The sequence below is a fragment of the Canis lupus genome, chromosome 20, assembly GCF_003254725.2.
Source record: "Canis lupus dingo isolate Sandy chromosome 20, ASM325472v2, whole genome shotgun sequence".
In the NCBI taxonomy this organism is placed as follows: domain Eukaryota; kingdom Metazoa; phylum Chordata; class Mammalia; order Carnivora; family Canidae; genus Canis; species Canis lupus.
Genome location: NC_064262.1, coordinates 53,658,492 through 53,676,698, shown reverse-complemented (window position 1 = coordinate 53,676,698; position 18,207 = coordinate 53,658,492). Strand labels below are relative to the sequence as shown.

Sequence of the window (18,207 nt, the reverse complement as noted above, 5' to 3'; positions counted from 1 at the left end):
GAAGCAGGCTCCCCACAGGGAGTCAGACGTGGGACTCAATCCCGGGTCCCCAGGATCACACTCTTGGCTGAAGGCGGGCGTTAAACCACTAAGCCACCAGGGCTGCCCTCTTTTTTTTTTTTTTTTTTTTTAAAGCAATCTCTACACGCAATGTGGGGCTTTAACTCACAACTCTGAGCCAGCCAGGTGCCCCTGGACACAATTTCTTTACAGTATATTCTGTAGCAGGTTTTTGGAAGGGAAGAGAACCATGAATCAAAACAGGAAAATGGATGTTGAAAGAAGGGAGAGCATCTAGGAAGTGACCAAGTATAAATCCTCGAAGATGCCCATAGAATTTGACTTGCAATTAGGCAATATTGTCCATCGCAGAGATCAAAAGCTGGTGGCCTGCTGGTTCCACATTTGGAGAAAAAGTGGAATTGAATGTCTCTAGATAGAGCCCAGGGTTTTCAGTTCTCCACAGTCCTCCTTGCTTCTGCAAAATTGCCTCACTTATTCTTATTACATGTTTTGCACCTAGGACGTATTGGGGCTTAGGATCTTGGTGCAAGTGTTATAGGAAGGCTTGATTTTTCAAGCCTTAGCTTTGATTTTGCTAGCAACATCACCTGGAGCAAGTGATAGAATCTCTTTGAGTCTCAATTTTCATTATTTGAAAAGTGGGAAGATATTATTCGATCTACATTATATGCTTTCAATGAAACAATAGTGTCAAAGCACTTAGTAAGGGACTTGGCCCACCACAGAAGTTCCATGAATGTTTTTAGGAAGTGAGAATAGAAGGCTAAGAGAATTATCTGTAGCAAAATTGATTTATGGGCTAGATGCCAATACATAATGTGTGACTAGCCTGTTTGGGCCATTGGAACAAAGAGGTTTTTCTGGGATGCACCTTCTCAGGCCACTACTTTGTTCCTGGGGGACCCTCTTGGGACCCCACGCATAACCACTCGATAATGGATCAGTCCTTAACACATAAAGTCATGGTTATAATTGGAGTAAGGAAAAAGGCATGGGAGACCTCCATGACTACCACTGTCATCATCATCACTGTAACCACCATCTCCACTATCACCATCCCCGTCATCATCACCACTACTATCACCACCACCACAACCACCATTACCACCAGCACCACCAACACCACCATTATTACTGCCAAAAGCACTACCATCATCAACATTATGATGTTATTATCACATCCACCATCACTGCTATCACCATCATCACCAAAACCACTCCTTCTGCTGTCACTATTACCATTTATACTATTTTCACCATTAATGTCTTTCACCAATATCGCCATCACTTCCTCCTTCACCATCACCTTCATGTCCACCCCCACTGTTATCATCATATCCTGTCCCCAGAACAGTTAACTTTATCTAGTACTTGTCATATGCCAGGCAGTGCCACCTGCTGTGAAAGGTCATCCTCACTCCATCAGCGCGATACTAGGAAGTATATGCTCTTTCTTAGTGCCATTTAGCAGATGAGAAAACAGGCCCAATAAGAAATGACAAATACCCACCATTTGCTTCAACGTGGATAGAACTAGAGGGTATTATGCTGAGCATAATACAAAGGACAAACAAAGGAGAAGGACAAACATTATATGGTCTCATTCATTCTAGGAATATAAAAATAGTGAAAGGGATTAAAGGGGAAAGGAAAGAAAATGAATGGGAAATATCAGAGAGCAAGACAGAACATGAGAGACCCCTAACTCTGGGAAATGAACAAGGGGTAGTGGAAGGGGAGATGGGCAGGGGGATGGGGTGACTGGGTGACAGGCACTGAGGGGGGCACTCGACGGGATGAGCACTGGGTGTTATGCTATATGTTGGCAAATCAAACTCCAATAAAAATAAATAAAATAAAATAAAATAAAATAAAATAAAATAATAAAATAAAATAAAATTACAATGAGATACCGAGAGAGAGAGAGAGAGAGAGAGAGAGAGAGAAAACAGTCCCAGAGACAAAGTCACTGCCTCAAAGTGACTGAACTACTAGCTGCTGATTTGCAAGCCAAACTCAGGTTTTCCTGGGCACTGAGTTATGTTCTCATTTAACTGCCTATGGCCAACAGCTAACTGTGGGTAAAGTGTTCAGAAAATTGCCTCATAGGCAGACTCCTTTATTTTTGGAGTTCAATTTGCCAACATATAGCACAACACCCAGTGTTCATCCCATCAAGTGCCCCCCTCAGTACCCATAGGCAGACTCCTAAGGATTCCAAACTCAGAGATCAAAGCAGAACATACACATCAATTCACCCCTATGTTAACTGTAGCATTATTTATAACAGGCAAGATATGGAAGCAATCCAAGTGTCCATTCATAGATGAGTAAAGAAGATGTGGTGTGTAGTGTGTGTGTGTGCTATATATGTGTGTGTATATGTATACATATATGTGTATATATGTATATATACATGTGTATATATAGCAAACGCACAGGAATATTACTCAGCCATAAAAAAGAGTAGGATCTTGCCATTGCCACAACATGGATGGACCTAGAGGCTCTTATGCTATGTGAAATTTAAGTCAGACAGAGAAAGACAAGTACTATATGATTTTACTCATATGTGGAATTTAAGGAACAAAACAAGGAGACAAAAAACTAGACTCTTAAATTCAGAGAACTGGTGGTTGCCAGAGGGGAGGTGGGTAGGAGGAAGGGTAAAATAAAGGGGGTTAAGGATATATTTATCTTGATGAGCACTGAGTAATTATTGAATTGTTGAATCACTATATTGTACACCTGAAACTAATATAACACTGTATGTTAACTACAGTAAAATTGTTTTAAATACATGTAAGTTAAACTAGAAAAAATACTTAGAAACAACAAAATAAGTAAGTAAAACAAAGCAGAAACAGGCTCAGATATAGAGAACTGGTGGTTGCCACAGGGGAGCCACTGGCCTGCAAGCAAAACAAGTGAACAAGAGTAAGATTTACGAACTTCCAGTTATAAGTAAGTCACGGGGCTGTAAAGTGCAGCACAGGAAATACAGTCAATACTGTAATAAGTTTGCACAGGGGCTCAGTGGTTGGGTTTCTGCCTTTGGCTGGGGGTGTGATCTTGGAGTCCTGGCATTGGGTCCTGCATTGGGCTCCCCGCGTGGAGCCTGCTTCACCCTCTGCCTATGTCTCTGCCTCTCTCTCTCTGCATCTCTCATAAATAAATAAATAAAATCTTTAAAAAAATACTGTGATAGGTTTGCACAGTGACAGAGTGGTAACCAAGCCTACTGAGATGACCGCATCATAATGTATAAAAATATTCAATCACTATTGTATACCTGAAACTAATATAATGTATGTCAATTGTAATTCAATAAAAAAATTAGCCACCAAAAAAAAAAAAAAAAAAGAACATACATATCAAAGGACATGGAGAAAAGAAGGAGCTGACAAGAAAATCCATTTTTCAGCCATTTTGTTTTTCCTCTTCTACGAAAACACTTCACTATTGCTATTACCTTATTGCTAAAGTAATTATAAAATGTAGAGCTAGTTAAATAAAAAGAAATTTAGAATCACTCACAATGCCATTCTTCTATTAACATTTATAGAATCTCCTTTAAATGTGAGATCACATACTTTGCTCTATTACCTACTTTTATCCTAATGCTAGATTACAATCACTTTCCATGTTATGTCCTCCTGCAGCATAATTTTTATTTATAATGTCTAATTATTTGCATTACACATCTTTAAATGTTGCCTTTCTTCACACTTACATTTTATGAAACTATTTTCTTCAGATTCTTTAGCTCTATCTTCCCTATTGGTGCCTTTGTCTTTGCTGAGTGGCTTAACAGATTTGCAGGGCATATGGTCTTTGCTAATGTGCACTGGAGGTTTTATCCTAAACCTTAATTGCTCATGGCATTACCTGAAGACAGTGCTTTTTTCAAATAATTTATTTCAAAATAATATTTTTGAAATATTTTTGAAATAAATTATTTCAAAATAATATCCACAGGGCAAATATGAACAACTTAAGGTCTCCTTTGAAAGGGTCTTTTTTAGTGATGTGCAGCAGTTCCATTGTCTTCTCCAAGAAGGGGCTTAGGTTTTGAATATGAAATACCTACACTTGCTTCAAAATTCAAATGGCACCGAAAGGTGAAATGTGAAAAAGCTCCTTGCTCCTGCTTGCCAGTAGCTCAGTTTTCAAAGGCAATGGGTGTTAGGAGTTTCTTAGGTGGCTTCCAAGAATACTTTATGCAAACATAAAATCATAATATGTATATACATGCATAGGCATTTATATGTTTGCGCTTAGATTGTTGTATAATCTTGTGTAGGTTTAAGTATACGCATGTTTAACTATATAGAGAATAGCTCACATTTGTGCAGAGTTTCCCTATTGTGTAAATATATTATAACTGTATATATGCATATTTCTAATTGTGTATAGTGTGCCAATGTCTTCCTTATTACCTCCCTTATCTTCCACAAATGCTAGCATACATACTTCTGCCCCTTGATATCTACCTAGCTACTTAATGAACAATATGCCTTTAAGATAATCCCTCCTCCTTTTTTATTATGGGACATAATAAACATACACAAATGTAGCAGCAATGGCATCAGGAACCCCACAGACCTTTCACCTGGTTTTAACAATGATCAACAGCTGCCCAAACTTGAATCCCACTTGCTCCCCAAACCATTCCCTCACCCCGGTTATTTTGACATGAATTCTACATATCATATGATTTTGCCTGTAAAATTTTAATGTGTATCTCCAAAATATCAGGGCTTTTGTAAATAACCACTTTATCATACCTATGGCTTCCTCTAGAGCAGCTTAGTTGACAGATAAGGAAACAGAGGTTGAATTATCATATTCATGAGAATGAACAACCATTAATGCTTTCACATTGCCAGGCTTCAAGCATTTTTTTAAAATTACTTTTCGGGGCACCTGGGTGGTTCAGTGGTTAAGTGTCTGTCTGCCTTTGGCTCAGGTCATGATCCCAGGGTCCTGGGATCAAGTCCCACATCAGGCTCCCTGTCGGGAGCTTGCTTCTCCCTCAGCCTATGTCTCTGCTTCCCTGTCTCTGTGTCTTTCATGAATAAATAAATAAAATCTTTTTAAAAATTAAAATTAAAAAATTGTGTTTGATTTGGGATCCAGTAAGACACTGCAGTTGGTTGATGTATTTCTAAGTCTTTTTAAATCTAGCTCTCCCCTATGTTTTTCACCCCTTAAATTTTGGGGGGAAGTTGAAGAAATTGGTGATGTGAATGGTGAAGAAATTCCTATGGAATTTCTTATAGTCTGAATCTTACTGGTTGCAATAGACCAGGTGTGTAAATTCCAGCAGGATATTTCTTCCCCATTTGTTGAGTGGTAAGCTTATTTCCTATAACCTACTCTCCTTCAATCACCCTTTCCTTGACAAAATTTCCCAGAAGTGGAATTGTTGGGTCAAAAGATGGGCAGAAATTAAAGGATTTTGAGAAGCATCGGCCACTTGGCCTCTGAAATCTGTGACCATCTGAAATTGACTTTCATGGGACTTATTTATTCCAGACATCCTTGCCACCTCTTGCTTGAGAGCACTTCTCAGGTTGTTGTTGCTCCTGTTATCACAGTGCTATGGGAAGCAGATGCCTGCCCCTGCTCTCAGGTGAGTACAACAAAGGATTCTCTCTTCTTCTTCTTTTTATTTTTTTTTTAAGATTTTATTTATTTATTCATGAGAGACACAGAGAGAGAGGCAGAGACACAGGCAGAGGGAGAAGCAGGCTCCATGCAGGGAGCCCAACGTGGGACTCGATCCCAGGTCTCCAGGGTTAGGTCCTGGGCTGAAGGTGGCGCTAAACCACCAAGCCACCAGGGCTGCCCAGGATTCTCTTCTGCCCATGACCGCAGCATCCTAGTTTGGGTTACTTCCCCAAATTTGGCACTTTGTGCAAAAATGACTGTGTGTGCCAGTCCTGTTAGAAACTCTCACACTGAGTCTCTGAGTTGCTCTCCCCAAGCAGAACTGAGATAAAGACTCAGATGTAAATAGTTTATTTGGGAAGAGCCCGTCTTGATCTCACCAACAGGAGATCATGACCTGAGCTGAAACCAAGAATCTAATGTTCAGCCATCTGAGTCACCCAGGCTCCCCTAGATGCCTCCAGATTTTAGGAAAAGATCCCATCACAACAACTTGCAATGAAAGGATGCAGGAATCCATTTTTCAAGTGCCTGGTTATTTGCTGCCTATGTACCTTGAGGGACTGATATTAGGAAATGTGTGAGAGAGTTTTCTGCATTTCTGAGTTCATCCTCAAATTTAATATAAAGCTTCATCTAAAAATGTCCTCAAAATGGACCATGCCCGAAACATGCTCATCCATTCCAGATATGCCATAGTCTTGGACTCCGAGGATTCTTATGGTCTGTGCTATTCATATCTGCTCTTACTCCAGAAAAAAGTACTGCGTATTAGGGATCAGGCCTGTGCTGTGCAGTACCACCGCTACCAGCCACATGTGGCTTCTGAGCACTTGAAACTAAGCTAGCCCGAGTGGAGATCAGCCACATGTCCAAAATACATATTTGGTTTCAAAGACTATCTTGCAGACAGAAAGGATCATAAAATACTTAAGAGAATAATTTGTCATATATTGAATGTGGATTGAAATGATCACAGCTTGGCTCTTTTGAGTTAAATATAGTAATGAAATGAATTTCATCTGTCTTTCAAAAATGTGGCTACTGGAAATTTTAAAAGGAGTTATATGGCTTGCGCTATAACTCCATCGGACAGTGTGGGGCTAGAAGTCTGGACAGGTCCAGATGGACTGTTGCATATGGAAAGAAGGTTGGCACTTGGCCTTTTGATACTAGACTCGGAGAAAAAGCTTTCTGAGCTGGTGGCTTTTCAGTAATCGGGACACACAGCTTGTGATATTGTGATTTATAATAAGAAATATGTATTTGGGCTTTGTCCCCATTTTGGGCACAGGGCTCCTAAAATCCTTGGCGTTTCCCAGAGAGAAGAGTGATAAAGGTGTCTTCTGTTATGGTAACGGAGTGATTTGGGAAACTCAGCTGCAGGGTGGGGTTGGTGGCCTGGGGCATGTTACTAGAAGGTTGGCCTTTTCAGCCCCACGCCCTGATTTCCTGAGAGGGGCTGGAGCTGGTGGGTGAATTCCTCACCAAGGGCCTATGATCATTTCTTTTTTTTTTTTTTTTTTTAGAATTATAAATTTATTTTTTATTGGTGTTCAATTTGCCAACATATAGAATAACACCCAGTGCTCATCCCATCAAGTGCCCCCCTCAGTGCCCGTCACCCAGTCACCCCCACCCCCGCCCACCTCCCTTTCTACCACCCCTAGTTCGTTTCCCAGAGTTAGAAGTGGGAAATATCAGCAAGGGCCTATGATCTGATAAACTGCCAAGGGCCAATGATCTGATAAAGCTGTGGCTGTGTGAAGCTACAAGTTTATGGAGTCCCTTGGACAAGATAAGGGCTGCTGAGGCTGGTAAAGCTGGAGGTCTGTGGAGAATGGCCACCCAGAGAGGGCATAGAGGCTCAGCACCCTTCTCCTGTACCTTGCCCCACACCTCTCCTCCATCTAGTGTTCTCAAGCGATTCTTTTTCCTCATAAACCAGCAATCTAGTAGCTGGAATGTTTTCTCTGGAGTTCTCTGAGTTGCTCTAACAAATTCATACAACTGAAGGGGGTGGTGACAACCCAGCCTTTCCACGGCTTCTGAAGTGAGAGGCAGGCTTGTGGGAGCGAGCTTTCAGCCTATGGGATCTGATGCTGTCTCTGGGTAGATGGTGTTGAAATGGAGTTGTATCATAAGACACCCAACTGGTGTCAGAGCACTGATTGTTGGTGTGGGGATCAGCCCACCCAGCCCCGGGCTCTCAACATTGAAATTGGGTGCAGACTCTCTTACAGCTGTGATCAGATGGCCCTAGCATGCTTTATGAATATATGATGCCCTCTGTGACTCTGGTGTTTGTAGACTGGCAGTAAAGTTAGCACCCTACACCCGGGCAATGGGAAACGAAGCCCCTAACCCCCATGGGCTTCAGCCAAGCTGAACTGTCCCCCCCACCCACCCACCCACTCTCTGTTCCAGGTCTCAGTGTCCTGCTGGCTCTGTCAGGATCCGATGCCAAGAATTCTGGAGGTGAGTTTACTCATTTCCAAATGCCAGGGAAAGGAAATTAGGGTTCATAACCTGCCTTGAGGGGAGATAAGGGACCCCTTTTCAAGGGAGACAGTGTAAATCTCTGCCACCTTCTGCCTTTTCCTTGCAGCTCCCAAGGACTGTCCTCCCTTCACCATCATCTTGTTTTACACCAGGCTCTGTGCTAAGCAAATTCCACACACATCTCTTTCAATCCTGACATTTCTGCAAAGAAGTTCTAGACAGTATCCTCACTTGACCAATAGCTCTCTAGGGAAGTAGCTGGCTCAAGGTCACACAGCTGATAGACAGTGGACTCTGCTCTTTCTTTCCCAGAGCTTGTGTCTAAGTCATGGCAGGAGGTCCTATTTTTATTCCATGTCTTGGGTTGGGTCCCCTTCCAAAAGCACAACCTGTGAAAAGACCCTGAGGGCAAGTTATTTATCTGGGAGGTGATCCCAGGAAGTACCAGCTGGGAGCGGGAAATTACTCAGGAAGGTGAGGAGCCATAAGGGTCCATTGTCAAGCAGGTTACACTTGAGCAGGGGCGGGGGAGGGGGAGCTGTGTTGAGGGGGAGCCGAATGTAGTCAGGAGTTGCATCCCAGCATGATTCTCCTAGATGGGCAAGGAAGCTTTATTTTATTTATTTTTTTTTTAAATTTTTATTTATGATAGTCTCACAGAGAGAGAGAGAGAGAAGCAGAGACACAGGCCGAGGGAGAAGCAGGCTCCATGCACCAGGAGCCTGACGTGGGATTCGATCCCGGGTCTCCAGGATCGCGCCCTGGGCCAAAGGCAGGCGCCAAACCGCTGCGCCTCCCAGGGATCCCTGGCAAGGAAGCTTTAATCCTCTTATTTATCTTTTTAAACTTTCGTAAAACATACATAACATAAAATTCAGTGGCATCAAGCACATTCACATTGTTGTGAAACCATCCCCACTATCCCCCTCCAGAACATTTTTCCTCTTGCCAGACTGAAACTCTCCCCATGAAACAGCAGTTCCCTATTTCCCCTCCCACCAGCCCCAGGATCCACCATGTACTTTCAGTTTTTAGGAATTTGACTCCTCTAGGGATCTCCCATAAGTGGCATCAAACAGTAGTGGTCCTTTTATGACTGCTTTATTTATATATCTCAATCTTCAGAGGTCACCCATGTGGTAGCAGGTGTTGAAATTTTCTTTTTTCTTGAAGCTAAATTACATTCTGTTGTATGGATGGACCAAATTGTGTTTATTCATCTGTCAGTGGACACTTGGGGTGTTTCCACATTTTGGCTACTGTGTATAATGCTGCTACGAACATGAGCGTGCAAACATCTCTTCAAACCCCTGCTTTCATTTCTTTGGGCTACATACGTAAAAGTGAAATTGCTGGGTTGTATGGTACTTCTAATTTGAAAAATTTTAAGACTTACCATACTTTTTTCCACAATGCTGCACCATTTTACACACCTACCAGCAATGCACTAGGGCTAGAGTTCCTCTACATCTTGCCAACACTTATTTTTTTTCCCCTGATAATAAAAAAGCCTTTTTTGTTTGTTTAACACACTGACTCGTGTCAGTCATTGATTGAGGGATCTGATAACCTGCCATGTGGTAAGCACAGAGGACTCTGGTGACCAGAGAAAGCTCTCAGATAAAGACCCACAAATGCTGACAGCTACTGTTGAGCAGAAGTGGTGTTGGTGGTAGAGGCTGGGTGTGAGTGGGGCAGGCACTGCAAGCATCTGTGATCAGCAGTGGGAGGGGTGCACGGTAAAGGCCAACAGAACTATTCCCAAAAGGACATTTTTCTGACTACAGCATTTGGGACATTGTAAGTGCTCAAAGAATGTTTCTTGAATGAATGAGTAAATTAACGAAAGGATCCTGTGTTCCCTACAGCTTTCTGTCCCATGTGCCCTGAAAATGCCAGCTGCTTCAACAGCACCCACTGTGCTTGTAAAGATGGATTTCAGTCCGCGTCTGGGGGGAGGTACATCAAGCCCCACGAGAAATGTGAAGGTAGAGACTCAGTCCACAACATCCTGAAATCTGGAATGAGGTGGGGGCATGTGTGGGGTGCGAGTGAGGCAAAGATGCAGTCGTACTACAAGGTGGAACATGTCACGGCTGTATGAGTGCCCCTAGAGAAGGCCCTATCCCTGGTGTCCCCCTCACTCCTTCTGAACCTGGTTTGATGTCTTTCTTTGGAGGAAGGTTGAGTTCCCAGGACCTTGAAGTTTCAAGCACCAGTTTTTATTTGTCTCTCTGAGAATCCCACAAGGGTAGAGACCATGTCTGTTTTGTTCATTGCTCTAAGCAGAGGACAGAGAATAATGTCACAAAACAGAGGCCCAATAAAAATGTGTTGCCCAAGAGAACAAATGAATAACTTATCATCTTGGCACTCAGATATCTTCCATGATTGGGCCTCAACTCAGATCTTGACATTCAATATCTTCCATGATCTGGCCTCAAGTATTCATTGTTCAAGAGGACAAATGAATTACTTACTATCTTGACAATCAATATCTTCCATGATCTGACTCCAATTAGTATTCCCATTTCCTTTTTCACTACTCCCTTCTGCTCTAGCCAAGATCCTTTCTCATTTCCACAAATTCTAAAGGCCTATTTGAGTGCCAAAGAGAAAAACCACTCCTGAATATCTGATTGGTAGAGTTGTGTAAATTCAGAAGGCAAATCTGACCATTGTAAACTACTTAGCATTTATTTTATTTTATTGTGGCAAAATACAGGTAACGTAAAATTTACCATGTTAATCACTTTTAGGTGTATCTTTCAGTGATATTAAATATATGCATATTGTTGTGCAGTCATCCCCACCATCCATCTCTAGAACCCTACATCCTCCCAAACGGAAACTGTCCCCACGAAGCACTGACTTCTCACCCCCTGCCCCACCCCTCGCTCACACCATCTAGTCTCTGTGGATGGGACTCCTCTGGGGACCTCCTGGGAGTAGAATCAGATGATATTGGATTATTTATTTATTTAAAAAATTTTTTTCAATTGTAGTAAAATATACACAACAAAATATCATCATTTCTATTTTTAAGTGTATGGTTCCCTGGTATTAAGGACATTCACAATGTTCTGCAACCATCCCCACCATCCATTTCCAGGACTTTTTATATTTTGCAAAACTGAAACTCTGTCCCCACTAAACATAACTCCCCATTCTCCCTCCTCTGGCCCCTGCCCCTGACTCCCACCATCTACTTTCTATCTCTGTTAATTTGACTCCTCTAGGGACCTCCTATAAGTGGAATCATATAACATTGGATGTAGCTATTTCTTTTTAACATTTTATTTATTTATTCATGAGAAAGAAAGAGAGGCAGAGAGAGAGGCAGAGACACAGGCAGAGGGAGAAGCAGGCTCCATGCAGGGAGCCCGACATGGGACTTGATCCCAGGACTCCAGGATCATGCCCTGGGCCAAAGGCAGGCACCAAACCACTGAGCCACCCAGGGATCCCTATTTTTAAAACTTTTTAAAAGAGCTTAGATAATTCTCTATTACCCCATCACCCAATTCACCTCAGGCTAACCAACAACATGGCTATATTACAATGATGAAAACTAAGGATTTAATATTGATATAGGGATGTTAAACAACAGCCTTCTTTCCCCCCAGTTTCACAGTTATTCTCCCAAAGCCTTTTTTTTTTTCCTGCTTCAAGAACCATTTTAAGGCATGCCTGGATGGCTCAGCAATTGAGCGTCTTCCTTCCGCTCAGGTCCTGATTTCCAAATCCGGGATCAAGTTCCACTTTGGGCTCCTTGTGGGGAGCCTGCTATTCCCTCTGCCCATGTCTCTGCCTCTCTCTCTCTCTCTCATGAATAAATAAATAAAATCTTTAAAAAAAAAAAAAAAAGAAGAACCATTTCAGGATCCCATTTAGTTGCCACATTCCTGAATTGGCAATCTGTAATGGATCCTTAGTCTTTTCTTGTCTTCCATGATTTAGACATCTTTGACAGGAAACCAGAAATGCCCTTTTGCACTTTGCTTTTTCACTTAATTATATATCTTAGAAATTACTACAAATCACATGGAGATCTTCTCCATTCTTTTGTGTAGCTGTGTGGATGAACCATAGATTATTCAACCTTATTCTACATAGGGGCATTTTAGTTGAATACTTAGGCTCTTTCCAATATTTGTAGGAGATATGTCTTTAGAATAGAGTCCTGGAGGTGAGGTGACTTAACTTAAGAGGTAAATCCATATGTAGCTTGAATAGCTATCCCAAATTTAATTCTAGAAAACTTGTACCAATTGGCATTCCCCAGCAATACACGAAAGTACGTGTTTCCCCATAGCCTTGCCAATAGAGCATGTTGTCAGAACACATTGCCAGGTGAGAAATGGTATATCAATAGATGTTTTATGACCCTCTCTTATTAAGAACAATTTTTTAAAGTAATCTTTACACCCAACACGGGGCTTGAAGTCATGACCCTGGGATTAAGAGTTGTATACTCCTCCCACTGAGTCAGCCAGGCATCCCTAATTATGAACAATTTTGAACATTTTATGTTACAGGATAATTTTATATCTTCTTTCTGAATTGTCTGTTCATGTCTTTTCCCTGCTTTTAAAAAATTGAATGTTCATTTCTTTTTCTCCCAATTTTTGATTTCTTTGTATGTTAGAGATTTTGGTCCCCTGTCAGTAGTATATATTGAGAATATTTTCTGTCTGTTTGTCAATTGTCTTTAGACTTTGTTTGTTTATGTTTTTAGCCATGCAACTAATTAAAAAAATTTTATGTAGGCAAACTTATCAAGGTACTTAAATCATCATAAAAATGTTTTCCCCAGGATGCCTGGGTGGCTCAGTCAGTTGAGAGTCCAACTTTTGATTTCAGCCCAGCTCGTGAACTTGAAGGTCATGAGATTGAGCCCCACTTGGGTACTGTGCTGGGGCAGAGCCTGCTTTGGATTCACTCTCTATCTTTCCACTGGCCCCTCTCCCTCCTGTACTCTCTAAAAAATAAAAAATAAATGTTTTTCCCTACACTGAAATCAAAGAATTCACTTCTGTTTAATTCTAATACTTATATGGCTCCATTTTTACATTTAGATCTTTGATCCATGTAGACTTTATTTTTAAGAATTGTGCGAGATCTGGGTCTCATTTTATTTTATTAAAAACCTTATCCTGGGACCCTGGGTGGCTCAGCGGTTTAGTGCCTGCCTTTGGCCCAGGGTGCAATCCTGGAGTCCTGGGGTCGAGTCCCACATTGGGCTTCCTGCATGGAGCCTGCTTCTTCCTCTGCCTGTGTCTCTGTCTCTGTCTCTCTCTCTGTCTTTCATGAGTAAATAAATAAATAAAATCTTTAAAAAAAACCCTCATTCTGAATCAGGATAAAGGGGAATCCTATTCTAGACAAGGGAGTGTGCAGTGGTATAATATGCATTTGTTACATTGTTTGAGACTATTTGGTTCTGCTGGAGAAGAAAGAAAAAATCCAGTGGGATATATGAAATGCATAAGATGTGTTAGAATAGGTAAGTAGTTGATGGGTAGAGCATGTGTGTGTTAAGCATAGTATGGAATGGAGAGACCAAGAGTAATAGTCATGAAGCAATAAATATACACAAGGCACATAGGGGCTAAATGCTCATGGCAAATTAAATAAATAAGTGTCTTTTAATGCCCAAGATACAAAATATAAACAAAATATACACAAGCACTTAATATTTATTAAGTCTTCATTCAGTCACTCACTGGTGATAACCACTTTGGCCCATATACCCTCTACTCAGAACACACACCCATAGCCTGATATAACCCATAGATTAATGGGCAAGTTGCAACTATTGGTTACATGTACTCGTCCTGAGTCCTTCCAACAGAGGGAATAAATGTAAGTCATTGGCTCAGGGCAACTCTATCTGTGGGTCCCTTTGTTTGAACCTCATCTCTGGTCCATCAGATAGATGGGGCAGATAGATGCAGGACGCGGGAAAATAGTACATGCCAGGACTTAGATGGTGGGAGCCTTTTGCTTCATTTGTACCATTTCCTAAGGATATATGCATTTGCCCTATCTCTTTCCTTGCTTTTCACAGTGTGTTTTAAATTGATTTAACAAACTGTGTGATCCAAGTATAGAAAGAACCATTTGTCCTTCTTTACTGGTTTGACATACCACCATCATCATGACTCTAAAGCTCCATATGTACTTGGGTCTATTTCTGGACTTTTGGTCTATTTAATTAGCCTATTTATCAATTCATATATCAGTACTCATTTTATTTTATTTTATTTTTAAATTTTTTAATTGGAGTTCAATTTGCCAATATATAGCATAACACCCAGTGCTCATCCCACCGAGTGCTCCCCTCAGTGCCCATCACCCAGTCACCCCAACCCCCCACCCACTTCCCCTTCCACTACCCCTTGTTCATTTCCCAGAGTTAGGTGTCTCTCATGTATTGTCACCCTCACTGATACTTTCATTCATTTTCTCTCCTTTCCCTTTATTCCCTTTCACTAATTTTGTATTCCCCAAATGAATGAGACCATATAATGTTTGTCCTTTTCTGATTGACTTATTTCACTCAGCATAATACCCTCCAGGTCCCTCCACGTCAAAGCAAATAGTGTGTATTTGTCGTTTCTAATGGCTGAGTAATATTCCATTGTATACATGGACCACATCTTCTTTGTCCATTCACCTTTCGATGGACACCGAGGCTCCTTCCACAGTTTGACTATTGTGGACATTGCTGCTAGAAACATTGGGGTGCAGGTGTCCCGGCGTTTCACTGCATCTGTATCTTTGGGGTAAATCCCCAGCAGCAGCACTCATTTTATTGAGGCTTTAAAGTATGTTTCAGTGTCCAGTAAAATGAGTCCCCACTGGAGAGTTTTTCTGGCTATTCTTGCATGATTGTATCCATTGTTTTACTCCTTAAAGTCTGGCTAGATGTTTTTCACTAGGATTGTATTCATTTATAAATTACTGGAGGAGAACTATCACTTTTATAATATTGAGTCATCTTATCCAAGAACAAATGCTTATGAATGATGGTGGGTACTTGAGTGTCCCTGTGCAAAGTAAGTTGGGATAGTTTGCTGAGAATGAAAAATAATGTTTTCTCTTGATTTGCAGATATTGATGAGTGTAAGGCTGGGCTGTCAAAGTGCAAGAACAAAGCATACTGCAGAAATAAAATTGGAAGTTATTACTGCAGCTGTATCTCTAATTCTATCTTCAACTGGGTGGCTAGCTTCATTAAAGTAGATCGTGAAGCATGTTATGGTAAGGATTTCCAAATACTCTTTCCACCATGGCAAAGGAAGTGTGGGAAGACTTTGAGGGCTCCATCAATTTCAGGCCAGGGTAAGAGAGCAGAGATCTGTACTGGCTCTTGTTCTGCATCCCATTGTTGTCCCTGGTAATCTTCTCCCAGAAAGTACCACGCAAGCCCCCAGCACCAATCACCATCTTCATGTGGCTGCCTTGCAAGAGTATGTCTCCTGTCTGGGTCTCTTTCCTGGGCTTCCAAAATGACATCTCAGATTTTCTGCTGGACTTCCCTACTTGTTTCTCCCTCTCTCACTTTAAATTCAATTTCTATATCTTTTTATCTGTCTATATACTGAAGCCTATGTGTTCACACTGATACCTCAAATTCCCATCCAACACCAGGGCTCATTCTAGCCTTCCTTCTGTTCTTATTTGTAGCTGCTTCTGTGTTACTGAGAACCTGGATCTCACTAACCACAGCATGTTTACTAGTTGCTCATTCCTAGTATAATTCTGCGTTTTGAGTTCAATAGATTGGACTTAACTCATGGCTCTATCACTTATCTACCCACTTTTTGGGTAATGACCTAACTTCTATATGCCTCACCTGTAAGTGGGAATAATAATAGCATCTACTGTCTGAGCTATGTTTTGCTGTATAACAAGTTACCCAAATGGTAGTGGCTTAAAACAACACATATTGTCTCACAGTCTCTGTTGGCCAGGAATCTAGGTGTAACTTCCCTGTATCCTTCTCTCCAGTGTTTCTCACAGCTATAGTCAAAGTGTTGGGCAAGGATGAAGGCTCACATGAAGGCTCATCTAGGGGTGGATCTGCTTCCAAGCTCATTCATGTGGTCGCTGGCAGGAGTCAGTTTTTCAAAGCTACTGGACTGAAGCCTTCAGTTTCTGTAGTTGGTGAGAGGCTGCCCTCAGATCTTAGATATGTCAGCCTCTCCAGCTTGCTTTGTTGTAGTGAGCACATGAGAATAGCCAGAAAGAGTGTGAACAAAACAGAAGTTGTAGTCTTTTATAACCCAGTCTCAGCCGTGACATCTTATCACTTTTGCTGTGTTCTGTTTATTAGCAGTGAGCCACTGGGTCTGGTTGGGGGGAGGAGGGTTCCAAATGGCAGGGATCACTGAGAGTCACTTCAGAAAACTACTTATTTCATATACTGGGTGGAATTAAATCTCCCTAAATTCATGTCCATCTGGAACCTGGGAATATGATCTTATTTGGAAAGAAAGTCTTTGCAGAACTAGTAATAAAGAGGAGGTCATGCCAGATGAGGGTTGGCCTCAATACAATATGACTGGTGTCCTATAAGAAGAGGGAAGTTGGGTGTAGAGACACACACACATACAGAGTGATACGCAAAGACAGACACAGAGGCTGTCACAAGCTGAGGAACACCAAAGATTGGTTGCAACCATCAGAAGCTAGGAGAAGCAAAGAAGGATCTTCCTTAGAGACTTCAGAGGGAGTGTGGCCCTGCCAATAACCTTGATTTTTTACTTTAACCTCCAGAACTATGAGAAAATAAATATCTATTGTTTTAAATCCACCCAGGTTGTAGTACTTTGTTATAGCAGCCATAGGAAACTAATACACCTCATCTACCTGTTTTCATTAAGGTGTGTAAAATATTCATGCAGTGCTAGGCACCTAGGAAGGCTCAATAAATATTAGCTCTTAAGCTACCTAACCCTGTTCTAGAAACTTCTGTGTTTCTTTACATGAGATAGTGTGTATTAAGGCACTTTATATGCCATGTTGTGTTGACAACTGCAGGCATTATTACCATTTCTGTGTTATTAACCTAGTTAGTATTCATTCCTTTGGGAAGCCTTCCCTGAACCCTTCATATTCTAGGACTTCTCTGTGTGCTCCCAAGGTATCTTATCCTATATATTAAGAACATGCTGGACCATTGTAATCACTTAATCATTTATTTGTCATTATTTACCTAGTGACTTTCCCACCAGACTGCAAATTCCACAAGGGAATACCCTTCGTTTCTTTGTGAACTTATTTCCATAAGATTTAGTATTATTCCTGGCTTTTAGTAGCTGTTCAATAAATACTGTTGACTAAATTCTTGAACTGGAGGCCTTGCCCTAATCCTCTTTTAAATTTCTACTGTAGAAGACATTTGGACTTCTTAGAGGGGGCTTGGGCAAGAATGGGAAGCATCAGGGAGAAACCCAACTCGAGAGTAATTAGAAAGGGGTTGTAGGCCAGGTGTCTTACCCCCCCACATTCCACTCAATGGCTACTTTTTTTTTCCCCCAGAGGGCACCAGTAAGGGGACATCATCCTCAGGAAACATTCAGGTGAGTGAAGTGAAGCCTAGATCTGGGAAGCAACTGGCCAGTCTTGCCTTGTCATTCTCCTGTTCAAATAACTACCATGGCCACCTCTGCCTTTCAGAACACACCAGCTCCCACACAGGAATGATTTGTCCTTTCTCCCAGGAGACATCTGGCAATGTCTGGGGACATTTTTGGTTGTCACAACTAGGGTGCTACTGGCATCTAGAGGATAGAGACCAGGAATGCTGCTAAACATTTTGCCATGCCTGAGGACAGCCCCCACATTATCTGGTCTCAAATGTCAATAGAACCTGTGGGAAAGGCTTTCAATGCCTCAGCTGTTGTTCAAGTACCAGCATTATAGCTTCACTCTATCCCTGTCACCACTTCCCATCCTCTTCCTATCTTCTTCCTCCATAAGGCACTTTTCATGGATTCT

At 41.5% G+C, this 18,207-nt stretch overlaps 1 protein-coding gene across 2 annotated transcripts in view; it reads left to right on the top strand.

Moving 5' to 3' along the window:
* LOC112666391 (putative adhesion G protein-coupled receptor E4P) overlaps positions 1–18,207 on the top strand; it is a 42,905-nt gene that overhangs the window by 2,084 nt on the left and 22,614 nt on the right. For both annotated transcript variants that reach the window (XM_025457258.3, XM_035702856.2), the window contains exons 2-6: positions 5,563–5,659; positions 8,125–8,175; positions 10,068–10,187; positions 15,316–15,465; positions 17,749–17,789. In XM_025457258.3, the coding sequence (XP_025313043.3) occupies positions 5,629–5,659; positions 8,125–8,175; positions 10,068–10,187; positions 15,316–15,465; positions 17,749–17,789 (393 nt within the window). In that variant the 5' untranslated portion in view covers positions 5,563–5,628. The remainder of the gene's footprint in view (positions 1–5,562; positions 5,660–8,124; positions 8,176–10,067; positions 10,188–15,315; positions 15,466–17,748; positions 17,790–18,207) is intronic.